Source organism: Triturus cristatus, chromosome 1_1 (genome assembly GCF_964204655.1).
Source record: "Triturus cristatus chromosome 1_1, aTriCri1.1, whole genome shotgun sequence".
In the NCBI taxonomy this organism is placed as follows: Eukaryota; Metazoa; Chordata; class Amphibia; order Caudata; family Salamandridae; genus Triturus; species Triturus cristatus.
Genome location: NC_140579.1, coordinates 130,580,429 through 130,593,519, shown reverse-complemented (window position 1 = coordinate 130,593,519; position 13,091 = coordinate 130,580,429). Strand labels below are relative to the sequence as shown.

At 41.2% G+C, this 13,091-nt stretch overlaps 1 protein-coding gene across 1 annotated transcript; it reads right to left on the bottom strand.

Annotated features, from left to right (window-relative positions):
* Window positions 1–417: 417 nt before the first annotated feature.
* LOC146869787 (acidic mammalian chitinase-like) lies at window positions 418–12,801 on the bottom strand. Its single transcript, XM_085615208.1, has 11 exons — window positions 12,678–12,801; window positions 11,525–11,554; window positions 10,379–10,580; window positions 9,411–9,467; window positions 9,149–9,314; window positions 7,414–7,538; window positions 4,415–4,538; window positions 4,064–4,249; window positions 3,236–3,355; window positions 1,522–1,663; window positions 418–784 (listed from the first exon to the last, which is right to left on the bottom strand). The coding sequence occupies exons 1-11, from the start codon at window positions 12,700–12,702 to the stop codon at window positions 519–521; spliced, it is 1,443 nt and encodes a 480-aa protein (XP_085471334.1). The 5' UTR covers window positions 12,703–12,801; the 3' UTR covers window positions 418–518.
* Window positions 12,802–13,091: the final 290 nt, after the last annotated feature.

The following is a 13,091-nucleotide window of genomic DNA, read 5'->3' as shown; positions in this document are numbered from 1 at the left end:
TTGAACTATTTATGAATTCCAGTACTGGGCTGGTAAATAATCTTGCAGGTGAGGATTGAGGTGCATTGATTGAGCTGTGTGCATTAGCCACACTTTCTATAATGCCAAAAAAAATGCATTACTGTTTCTTTATTTTTGATAAAGCAAGAATAGCAGAGATTTGACTTGTACAAGTGCATGAAAGACCTGTGTTGGGGCACCAGAGCAAAAAAGCAGAAAGATGGGCTGCAGGCCAAGAATGTGAGCTAAAGGCAGAGTTTTTATCTTGAAGGAATTGCTATTTTAAATGAATGCACTTTTTGATGAAATGAGTGAGTTAAATCAAATGATCAGTTTTTAAAAAAACATAGTAGTACCTAAATACCCAAAATAAAATGTTACACTCGTACACTGGCCAAAGTATTTGAGACACCTGTGTTTATTTTGCATTGTTTTTATTATAGAATGACATTGTTGGAACAAGCAATTTGAATCAAATAATTTGTTAATTAACATGTTTGTTCCGATGCTGGATGTTTTTATGGCCAGTTGCAGCAAGAGCAGCTAGGGTCAAAGACCAGGGTAGCCTGGCAGTGTTGCTGATAAGTGATCCCATTGAGGCAGTGCCAGAAGGCGTTTTTGTTTCCGGCGACTGGGTAGAGACCGCTGGCTTTGCCTGCACAGAATCCGCTTCCACCAGAACTTCCACCGGAGCTTCCACCTCCACTGCTGCCACCGCCAGATGGAGCTGCTGTGGCAGGAGCTGCTGTGACTGGGGCAACAGGAACCGCGGGAGCTGTGCAGCCTGCAATTCAGAGGAAAACATGTTGATTCTCACATGATTACGTTCCTTTTTCAGTATGACTATCCAAGACTACAGTACATGGATTCTTTAAAGAGGACACCTCTTGTGATCACAAGTTGCAGATCTCCAATCAAAATTCCAAGATGTGCAAAGAAGGCAGTATCTGGGCAGCCATTTAGGACACATTTGAAATTCAGTGTATGCATTATTAGCAAAGTGTGTGTTTTGATTGAGTAGCCCATGCCCCACATTGACTCCCATCCTGCCTAACCAATCTAAATCCTCTGACCAATTGCATTGCAGAAAGAAGAGCATCATGAGTAGAAGGGGACTCTTGAGACATTCCGAAGTTGAGGGATCCTGAGACATTCTGAAGATGAGAAGCAGTCTCATGTGTCTAGAAAAAATAAAATTGAGTCTGCAGCCCAAACTGGAGAGATTGTGCTTGCTGCGGGTTCTTTTATAAAAGGGTTATCCTATCAAATATAGATTTGTTCAGTTTGTATGCATGGTCTGCCTAGGATCTGGTCATAGATGGTGTGGTGTGTTATATATCAAAATTTAAAGGTTTAAGGCTTGGCTGTTACAAACATGCAGGAATGGTTTACTGTAAGATAGGATCTGTGGGCACATTTGAGCAGCGTGTGTATGACTTTACACCTAAGATCACGCTAACAAAGATACAAGCACTAGCCACTGATGTCATATTAAAATAAATCTGAAATCACGTCTCTCACCTGAAGCCTGCACTCCGAGAGTAGTCTTCAGCGCAGTGATGAGGGGGAACTTTCCTTGGTTACAGAATGTGCCTGTGAAGTCGTCCAGATCAATGGCCCACACCATGGCACCGGCCAGGTTGTTCTTCATCAGCCACTGAGCCTATAAATAGTGGATGGAATATACTCGTATTACTGCCATAGATAAATACCAAATGTTGAGACTAAACAGAGAAGGCAGGATAGGTGGTGGCATATCCATCATATTTAAAGATACCACCAAAGCCTCTCCTATAGACTATTTACAAGCAGACTGGGTAGAGATTTGTGTTTGTAAAATTGAAATCTCTCCAAAGGACTGCGGGAGGGGTGCCCTAATACACTGCCCTCCAGAACCTAAAAAAGAATTTAGTGGACTTCTCACATAATTCATTACTCTCCATGTTGTTGCATCCCAACATTTTCTTTTACTGGGTGATTTTAATATCCATAGTGATGATTCCACTATCTTGAGGAAGTACATCTAACCTCTGATGTAACTTCATTAGGCCTCCAACAGAAAGTGATAAGTCCCACCCATCAAGCGGGCCACACCAGATTTGATCTTTGCAAATTCTCCCGCTTTGTCTTGTGATGCCCCTCTACCTATTCTCTGGACGATCACTCTCTAACTTGTTTTCAGATTTCTAAACTCAAGGTGGTGCCTGAGCATACACAGAAGGCATCGAAGACAAGGCACTTGTGCATTTTCTAATGTATTTAAATTTACACCTACTACAGCTGACTCCAATGTCGACAAAGTTCCAAGAGGTTACCTCTAAGCTGTTAATGCAGCTTTTAACAAGATAGCCCTTATAAAACCTTGCTCTAATTCCAACCATGGAACGCACGCACCCTGGTACACCCTGGATTTGCGTACTGAAAAGTCTGTGTAAAAAGCTTGAGAGACTATGGCACCATTTCAATAATCTCATTGATAAAGAGGCATATTAACTATCCTTAACGAAACATCACCGCAACATAAAAAAGCCTACAAAGCACACATTTCTCTCCAAATTAGACTGGGAACTCCTCGAAGGAGCTCTTTAAAGTGCTTAACCCTATCCTAAACCCTCAAGCCTACTCTCTGGAGGTTGTACCATCACAAGCTCTTTGTCATTACCTTGCGAATCACCACAAAGAAAAAAATCAATATAGTTTATCAGAATTTTCCCAAAATAACTCAGTAAGCCAGCGGGCAGTTTAATCCTTATCATGGTTTTACCTTAGGGAACTTTAAACCACTCTTGCCTGAGTCTATTCAGAAGGTACTGGCAGCTGCTGAATCAGGGTCTCCCTTAGACATCTGCCCACCTCATATCACAGTGTCCTTGTCCTTTCAGCTTGCACTGGCCACCTGCTCACTATTTAATCTATCCATTGCCACTGGGAAAGTCCCCCCTCTGTCTGGAAAGCAGCACTGGTTGCTTGGGTGACTGATCCTTTTATTAGCCTCCGATGCTCTAGAACAAGCTCCCCATTTTACATACATCAATGCACGGACCATTACAAATTCAGAAAACTTCTTAAAACTGCTATTTGTGGCCTAATTATTCGGGTTATCTGTTTGTTCTAGATTGCACCGAGACACCCCACCGGGGTTATTCACACGTATTATAAACTGAATTAACATAACATAGATATGTGGGAACCTATAATGTTATTGGTTTATAAGTGGTCAATCTTCAAATCATACCTTGAGTGTGACACTCTTCACGTTATCATATCCAAGCCACTCGTTACCCTGGTACGCATAGGGAACCTCCTCAGCAGACGACCAGTTCTCAGTAGCTCCATTCTTCAGGAAGGTGCAGATCTGTAGTGGTTTAAGTTTGAATAAAGTTTGCTCCAAGATGGCTGTGTCAAGTCTCTTAATTCAAATCCCAGGCAGCGGACTGATGGAACAGTACACTTTTATAACCTCCCCCTTCACCCCACCCCGTTGTGTTCAATATTCTATGTCAGTGTCTAAGTAAAGTGATTTTATTTTTTACTGGGGGATATTTATGTATCCAATACCTAAACCTGATGGGTAGCACAGTGCTATTACCTAGATCATATCAATTAACTGTCACCATACGCAGCTTACAGAAGCAAGGGTGGGGGTTTACATAAGGATTTCATGAGGTTACTGAGGTTTAGAATCTCAATGTGTAAAGTGAAGTAAAGTTTGACTGTTGACATATGACTATCATACAAGGGTAAACGCAAGCTGGACTACATGTGCTGTTTTTATTTTAGAATTAATTGTTTAAACACGACCTTTGAATCAGAGAATTTGTGAGGTTACATGGTTCTATCAACCTGTTGCTTTATGTTGGTAAGATAATCAGCTAATTACTTATTGAATAAAATAGCAATGTTAGACATTTGAATCGTAATAGGTGCGTGGTGTGTAAATCTGTCTGTTTACATTAAAATCCTATTTGTGCATCCCGATGTTGTAGTTGCTCAGCATATTTCAGCCCACTAAAAAATCTGTCAAAGTGGGTGATTCTTTATTAGGGTACATCGACTCACATACCTCATAGTAGGCCCAGAACCCAGCCTGTCTGGTGTAAGGCCCGGCAGGTCCAGCTCCAGAGGTTGGGGCTCCAATTCCATTGCTGGATGGGTTGCTCAGAATGAAGGTATGTCCATAGGTCGGGACTCCAACAATAAGTTTTGACGCTGGGGCACCATTGCTCAACCAGTAGTTCATGACGTAATCCTACAAAGAGAATGCTTGTTTTCAGGTCAGGAAATCTGTGAAGTGATATGTCAATCAGTTAATGCATTCTGTATGGTGTACTGTAACTGGGAATTCAACTGAAAACATAGTCAACTTGAAGTTCTGCTGGACTGGAGCTTCTCCAGCACGTGTAGCTATACTTACAATATTCAAATAGGCATTTGCTCCAGTGGCTGCAGGGTTGGTGTACAGGGGGCTGTTTTCTCCAGTGTATCCCTCCCACGATCCATGCAAATCATAGGTCATCACATGGATATAGTCAAGAGCCCTGCCAGAAAAATGCATGTTACCATTTTAAGTAATTGAAATCTTTTGAATTATTAAAAGAACCGCCTTTCCAGACACGGTGTTTAAATGCCAGTTATTTTGCTCAAACAAACTCTAGTTTCGTTGTCTATTTTGTGAGTATTATAGCAAATATGCTTTAAATAAAATATCCCTTTGAATCAAGGACACATCAAGTGATTTAAATATGGTCTATCTTTGCCTTTAGTGTGCATTGTAAGAAATAAACTTGTCATCAGAAGACAAGACGTTAAATGTATTTTCCAGGGATACTCTCTACATGCTACAAATGTACTATTTTTTTAAAGTAACAATCCCTTCTTACATTTAACTTTTTAATCTACATTTTTCTCTACAGCTAAACTTAGCAGACGATGACAAATTTGTTAATAAATTCCTTTGCACATATTAAGGAACTTTAACATGTTTGTATATAACCATTGGTGATGTTAAGATCAATCCATAAGCGAAGGTGGAAATTTGTCTTAAGTCATTTATCTGGACATTTATGGATTGTCATTGTAAAGATCATTTTGTAGACAAAATGTGCGCTGTTCCTAGGAGGACAAGGGGGGGCCAAAAAAGGGGGGAGAGGAGGAAATAACCTGGGGGACATGTCGGTAATGGCTGACGTGGGTAGGTGCTACAGGGAGCAAGAGAGATAATGCTCATTCGGGGATAGCTCCAATTAGGAGCAAGGCCCCTCACTCACCCCGAAGGGTGTCATGCTGTATTATGTGAGGGTGAACCTATGAGAAAATTTCCCCGCAGGCAATCACAACGCGGTCGTTACAACGACCGCGTTTTGATTCTGCATACCATTACTCCGCAAGTCGGAACAACGACTTGCGAGGGAGGGGGGGAAGGTGTTGGATTTAAAATCCAACACCTTCCCTAGTGTCCGCACAGACTGGAGTTGGAATAGTAAATTATACTATTCCAACATCCAAAGCCCCCCCCCCTCCGCAAGTCGTTGTTCCGACTTGCGGAGTAATGGTATGCGGAATCACAACGCGGTCGTTGTAACGACCGCGTTGTGATTACCTGCGGGGAAAAAGACTGCGGAATGACGACATACATTCGAAGGGAGTAGATGTGGGAATGTACAAGTGTGGTTTAAAAACGGCTCCTAGATACTCGCGGAGTGTGTGGGCCATGGATAAAAACTGACTGAAAAAGTCCAAAACTGAGATGGGAAATTAGACCTGTGTCAGTTCTAGTGAGTTGTGCGAAAGGGTCGACATGTTTCTTGCCTATCAAAAAGTCCAACTGGATCTCGGCAATTCTTCAGGACCTTTTAACCTCGTCTACTCTCAAAGGGGGCGGCAAATAATATCAGAGGGAGGTCAAAGTCACGTCCCCTTACGTCAGGATGCTATTGTTGTTCTGGTGTGTGAAAATAGTAATAATAATAAGTAATAATAAATAAAAAGTGAGGTACAATTATACCTTCCAGAGATGGGTGCACTGGAAGAATGAGGTAGTAATGCCCCAACAGGGACAGACCGGTGGACTTGCTTAAATCTCGAGGGAAACCACTGTGGATCCTCGAAGTTCTCAGTGCGGGACCTAGGGTAGATACTGTTAATCTGTTTTTAATTAATGTCTTTGTTATAGAGTTTGTTAGAACTTTTGTTTTGTTATAGTTTCCCTAGTTGGTTTGTTATAACACTCATTCATATCTTGACAAAGTTTGCATAGTAAGTAAAACATGTTTCACCTGTCTCGTTCTTCAAGCTATGCAAGTGAATGATAGGGTAGCTAAAGGCAGAGTTTTAGACCGCACCCATGTTGCCTCAGATATTACTTCTAGTTTACTTATGGAATCGTATTATAGCCTTACAGCCTGAGGCAGAAGGGCTATATGTTTATTAAACATTTCACCCACTAAGGGTGGAATGTTATAAATTAAAACTGGAGAAACATGAAGTCCAACATGGAATGTTGGAGCTCCGGACTTATACCAGCCACTGTAAGCCCGCAGCTACTCCATTGTCTTCAAAGGAGCTCTCAACATACCAATGAGTAGAATTTCCATATATAAGTAATGGCGTTTGTTATAGCTCCTATAGCAAATTAGAACATTGGAATGTTGAGCCCTCAATTCAAGACAATGAAGCAGCAGAGACCTATATGAACTGGTATAGTCCCCGCTGATCTCAACATTTCAATTTTCTAATACACAGCATTTGCCTTTATTTTTTCCGTGCTTCTCGAAAATATATTATTTAGGCAGAAGAAAGTGTTGGAGGACATATGCAGCCTGCACTCTTCCCTACTCCTGTAGCTCAGTGTTACTAGGGCTTCAGAAGGAGGGACGGGTGAATGCTGCTCAGCTCCTGGGTCACCCTGGCTTGGCTGGACTTCAAAAAGCAGTTCATCCAAGCCAGCGGGAACCAGGGGCTGACTTCAGCCCCTTCCACAGCTCTTGCTGTGAATGTTCAGCAGCTGACAGTGGTTGTCCTGCGTGTGCTGTTAGATGTAGAACATTCACTGCAAGAGCTGTGAAACTAAGGCTTCGGAGCCCAAGGGGAGGCTCTGAGAGCACTTTGTGTTTTTTAATTAGAACATTCTGCCCTCATGGAGTGGAATGTTGTATTAGCTTCATTGCCCGCTGTAGCTGGGCTACACTGGCCGTTAAAGGCCCACTCCCTTGTTAATGGCCCGAGCAGAATGCTGGAGCGGGTTTTTAATGGCCAGCATAGCCCACTACTACAGGCTATAAAGCTATAATAGACGCTATAGCAAGCTACATTACTTATATATGCAAAATCTATTCCCTGGCAAACCACTGCTATAGTCCAGTGCTTGCAGCAGTCTTGGAACCAAGCCATGACCAGATTACTTGTTGTACTTACGCCGAGAGCTGAGGGATCTGGTACCCAGCCTGGATGTTGGAGATACCTCCAGCCACTGCTGCAGTCACCATGAGGCGGGCCCTGTTGGTCTGAGTGGCCTCCTGCTGGAAGGCTGCTAGCATTTCCTGCAAAAATTAACAGAAGAAACCATGTGTTAAGACGTAAAGCAAGGCCAAATTGAAAAAGGGTGGTCTATAATTATAATGTATTATTTTAAAATGTCTGTTGTATCCAGTTGTATTAGTGTAGTTTTTACATTAATCCATTCTTTAAACTCATTGTGCCTCATAGAAGATGTTATTGTGTTCAAGGAGGGGGAAGCCAGTGGTAGTTACAGGTGGGATCAAGAAACCCAACTTCTAGTCCCCACTTGCCCCCATTAATGCATTGTTTTAAGCTGGCCATTTCACTTCCCTTTCAGTCTCTCACTTGCCCCATGTACAGAAATTTAGACAGCTAACCCGCATTTTTAAGCTCTGTATACAACAAACACAGGAGAACTGCAATGTCTTTCAGCACATTAAAGCCTCTATTTTCTATTTTTCACACTCTTGTATTGTTTTCTGTCTGGAAACTGATTTGAATCTGTTGATATTATCATTGAGTTATTAGTATTTGTATAGCCAATGATGATTTGGTACTCTGGGTTTTAGTGCTGATTGAAGATTAGTTTCCTGATGTTTTTATCCGGTTACCTGTGATCATTTTATTTGTGTCTGGTGCGTTGTGTAGTGTAAGAGAATAGGAAAGCAACATTTGGTACTTTTAACCAGTGGTAGCAAGCTGCTGTAAGTCAGCTGCATTTTTTTTAGAATCATAGCTTGCCATTCAGAACTTTGCAGCGATGTCCCAAGATTTAGTGTAGGGCATCTAACAGGAAAAATGGACATCGGACAGCTTCTTGTCAATCTTGCCTCTTTATTCCCAGCCCCCATCAGAGATCTGCTTTGCCACAGATCCAATGCCACACCTGCCTCTTCTGACACCATCCACTTTAAAAACACATATTAATGTCTAATGAGAGGATCTCAGTGACTAAGCTGAATTTTATTATGTGTGGACCAGTGAACTCTATCTTGGCAACGTCTTTTGAAATATTTTCTAATCCTATAATGCTAGATAGTTAGACTAAATCCCATTGAATTTGATTCCTTTCAGAACTTTTTTTTTCTTATTAAAGAAAAAACCCGGTTCAGTGCATATACTGCTAACAGTCATCTTTGATTACCAGTCTTCTGCTTGTGATGGCCTTTGACTTCCAAGTTAGAAGTGTAATATTTGTAAGTGTTATAGCTGCAAGTAAGACTGTAAATACCATGCATTTGATTGCAATAGCTTGCTTGTATCCCCAAACGCTACCATTTTATTTAATGTATTTATTTTATTTTCTGGCATCAAGATGCTCAATATTGTGTGCTTGTCTCTAAATTGTATCAATGGAAACCCATTACTCTGTTGCCAGATTGCTAGAAGGCTGTGGTGTTTTTCCTTTAATTTGTTGTCAAGACTTACTCAGTTCATCATTCAACCTCTACAACTGCCTGACATGTCAGCCAGTACGGGTCACTTTTAAAGCAGGCAGTTACTTTTTGTTAGACTCTAACTCCACGAATAATGGAGTGCTAAGGTATTAAATTGCCTAGGAAATAACCTGGGCACTATACCTTTTATGTACATAATATATGCTCCGCTTGTCACATAGTACATCCCCTCCACCATTTACAGTCCATGTTACCTGGACCAGTGTGGTAAAGAGTTGTTTGTCTTGAGGGGGGCTTCCTCTAGACCCGGGGTACTCCCAGTCAAAGTCCAGCCCATCAAACTCATACTGTCGCAGAAACTTGATGACCGAGGTAATGAAGGTCTGACGGTTCTGTGGGGTGGAGACCATGGCAGTGAATCTGAAGAAGAATAAGACCATAGGGATAGAAGCGTCAACAGCTGACGGATGGTTTTGCACAAAGCCTTAGAGTTCAACTCCATTTTAAAATACTCACGGGGCTGTGCCAAAGTTCCAGCCACCGATTGCCAGCAGAGTTTTCAGATTGCCGTTCCTAGAAAAGAGAGCAGCCAATCAAGACCATGGTACCTAGCAAAGTGTTAAATCCATTTCTTCCCATATTTTGTAAACATGTGATCTCAGATCCCTCCCACTTCAATTGCTGTGATATAGTGGCTTGTTTTTTTGGTTATTCGATGCACACACTTTGATCATACATTCAGTTTTTTTTATTACACTTTGTACATTTTTTATACTGTGTGGCACTGAATGTCAGTGTTGAATGCTTTTTTTTGTCACCAGGGCCTTTCCAAGACAGTGCATGACTTTTAAGATGCTTTAATATTGTAACTTATATTTTGTGAATTTTCTTGCACAGATATTATGTACAGAGGTTCTAGCTAATGATAAGTTAGAGCTTGCACTGACAAGTAAGAATAAAAGCCAGTACTTTTGGCGAGAGGGCGGTAAGGCATTAGAAGATGTTTACCACACTTAAAACATTACTCCTAAAAGAATAGGATTTGTTCATGTTAAACTGTGTGCAATAAACATAAACGGCGGTAAATAGTGGAATCAACAGAGGGCCAGCAAGGCAGTGTTTGGATATTTTCATGCTGCTTGTGCTTGCTAGACATGTAATACCATGCTCCAGGCTGTCTGCTAGCTTTAGTGGAGGTGAGTTAGCTCCTGTTAGGTCAGATAGGAGGTGGCTTAGAAGTACACCACTTTATTACAAGAAAGGGCTCTGCATGTACCACCCAACAAATCAATGCATTCCCTTAGTAGCATCTGTTAGATGTTGGGAGGCACATGAGTTCTAATCCAACAGATGAAATTGTTTGGACTCTTGTGCTGCTGTCATTTGAATTTGGCTGTGCTTATTTTATTTGGTGTGATGCATGCCTCCATGTGCTCTGTAGTAATTACTGAAAGGTAATTCCATGCACTAAAAACAGGACTCACTGGTTCTTGAGGTTCTGGAAGGAGTTGTAGAGAGTCACGTCATTCCACTCAATGGTTGTGATCTGGTTGTTGGACATTCCAGCGAAGGCATAGATCAGGTGAGTACACAGGCATGGGTCGATGTTGTCGGGCTTAAACTTCCCCAGGCCCGGCCTGTACTGAGCCCAGTTGGTGAAGTAGCATGTCAGCTCGTAGGCAGAGCCTGCAGCGGGAATAAAATATAACTTTAAAACCATGATTTATGAAGGCAGGCCTTTGAAGAGCATCAATGTCTTACTAATTCTTGCTATTTGATGCTCAATCAAGATAAATCCCAACACCATAGTGGTTTCTGGGAGAAATAAAAAAGCCTACTCGAGCCAGCTTTCTGAGCTTTGCACTCACTGCCAGTGGCTTCATGTAGCCCTGATACCATTCTTAATACAAAATGTGATCTTTTCAGAGCAGTGTTAATTTTTGTATGCTTGTGAACACCATACCAATAACCTGACTGCAAAGCAATGGAAAACTGCATAGCAAAATGCCTCTAGGCCCTTCCAAAGCCAGTTCAAGTTTATACCTCAACTAAACAAAATAGTTTGAGTAAAGTGTGAATCTTCTCCGTAATCTTGTGGCAATATTTCATATGAGTGATTGTTCTGGGCAATATATTGACCCTGGTGCATATTTCAAATAAAATGTCAAACATGTGCTACATTTTCATTTTCTGAAAAGCAGTTCATTGGACATAGGGAGCTCATACTCTGTTGGCCCCTCAAAGATATATTTGTGACCTAACCTTTTATTTCTGAGACATATATTAGCTTCCATAACCTTTCTAGATTGAGATCTGATTCTCATGAAGAAGGACAAACTGTTTTCTTGGACTGCGTTAGTTAAGCTAAATTGACCAGTCTAACTCAGATTTTTTTCTTTCTTAAGTCCATATAAAAATTCATAGGGAAATTGTATATGCTGTAATCACAGATTGCAGGGGAACTTTTTACAAAAGTTTCTGACATGCCAGGGTCGTATTATCTGAAAGTTGCGTCGATGCTTATTCAGCTTATACATTTTGTTTTATTTTCGTGAATAAATTCTACTGTAATCTTAAAGTAGGTCAGTCCCTCCCAAGAGTTATGGGCACAATTTTTAAATAAAACTTACCCAGCTGAGCATTAAGTAGGAGCGCAAAACCTACAAAAAATAAACACAGATTTTAAAGTCAAAACATTCAAACAAGTAGACTTTTCAAGAAAGGTTTAGTTGTAGATGTTCCTTGCCATCAAACCTCTTTCAGATAAAATGATGCCGAAAGATGCTGTAGGCTGTCTTACAACAGTGCTAAGCTGGTTTTCAAATTATTGAAATTCTAGCTGTGGACTGGAATACTTCAGAGCGGAGACCATATGTAATGAAACAAGACAAAGCAGTGCGATCAGAGATGCCATCACACATCCCATTACATTACTTTTGTCTTGATATTGCTCGTTTTCGGAAATTATATCACACTGGCTAATGATGATTATACATGTGAAAATACTTTGTTTTGCTTATCTTTAGCAATGATATATTGGATGAGTTAGTGTGGACAATTTAAGTAATTAACAAAGTGTTGTTGAGGAGAAAACATTATGCTCAGACCTTTGGGAGTGCAACTTTGCTGACAATCCTTGCTCTTGTGAACAATACACAGCAGCTCTACAATGTTGTGGCTTGTTCCCGTCGCTATCAGGTGTTTGTAGACTAAATTGCGATCTTGTCCTTTACCCAATGCCTTTCATGATGCAGTAATCAGATGTCATTGTTTGGCTGAGACCAAAGGTGCTGCGAACAATTCAACCAGATGAACAGTTGGTCTCTACTAAAGCACAGGAACAGCAGGAGACCGTCAGTGCACCCAGGCTCCATCGATTAGAATATCTGCCGATCACATGTGAGCTCTATTGTTCACAACCGTTGGGGTTTACCCATATCCAAGAAAAGCTAGAGTGCACTCTGTGAGAAAACAGTGACCGACCACACTGCCACCATAAAGAGATCACACTGCCACCAAAAGATATAGGATCTGAGGCCCTCCCTTACCAATAAAAAAGATGCTGCTCAACCACAAGCACACAATCATGAGATCAGTTGGAGATCTAAAGGGTGCTTTATTCTAAACAAAGGAAATGCTGCAAACCCCCACCTATCCACAGGATGTGGTGGAGGACATGAGATCTCCTTTCTAAAGAAATGAGCAGCAAGCTGGAAATCACGGTCTAGCGTTCTAGAAATGATATTACATTCTGAGAATGAGTCCGAGGAAGCCTGGACTTACCCGTAAGGAAGAGTAGCTTTGCCATCTTTGCCTCTGTACTGATCGTAAGCTGGTTGTTTCCTGCTTATATACCTCCTGCCTCCACTGTTATCCTCTAATTTTGTGATTCGTTGTTGGATTAATAGGCTGCTATCTTACTTTTTGTGTAATTATTACCTTTAAATAACTCCAGAAATAATGGTATCAATTTCCTGTCATAAGGCCAATTTTGCAAGCAATTTTAGTCCTTTTTGGCAGTTGTTGAATCACGCTAAGGGCGTTTTTCAATCCCCAGAGGTGTGCAATCTATTTACTGTGCAAACCAAGGACTGTGGAAGCTGATTATTTTGTGGTGCCTACTGCTCAAAGCATTGTTATTTCTGCTTCAGATGCTGTATCATACGATGGCATTGATAACCTCAACAGAAGTTTCCA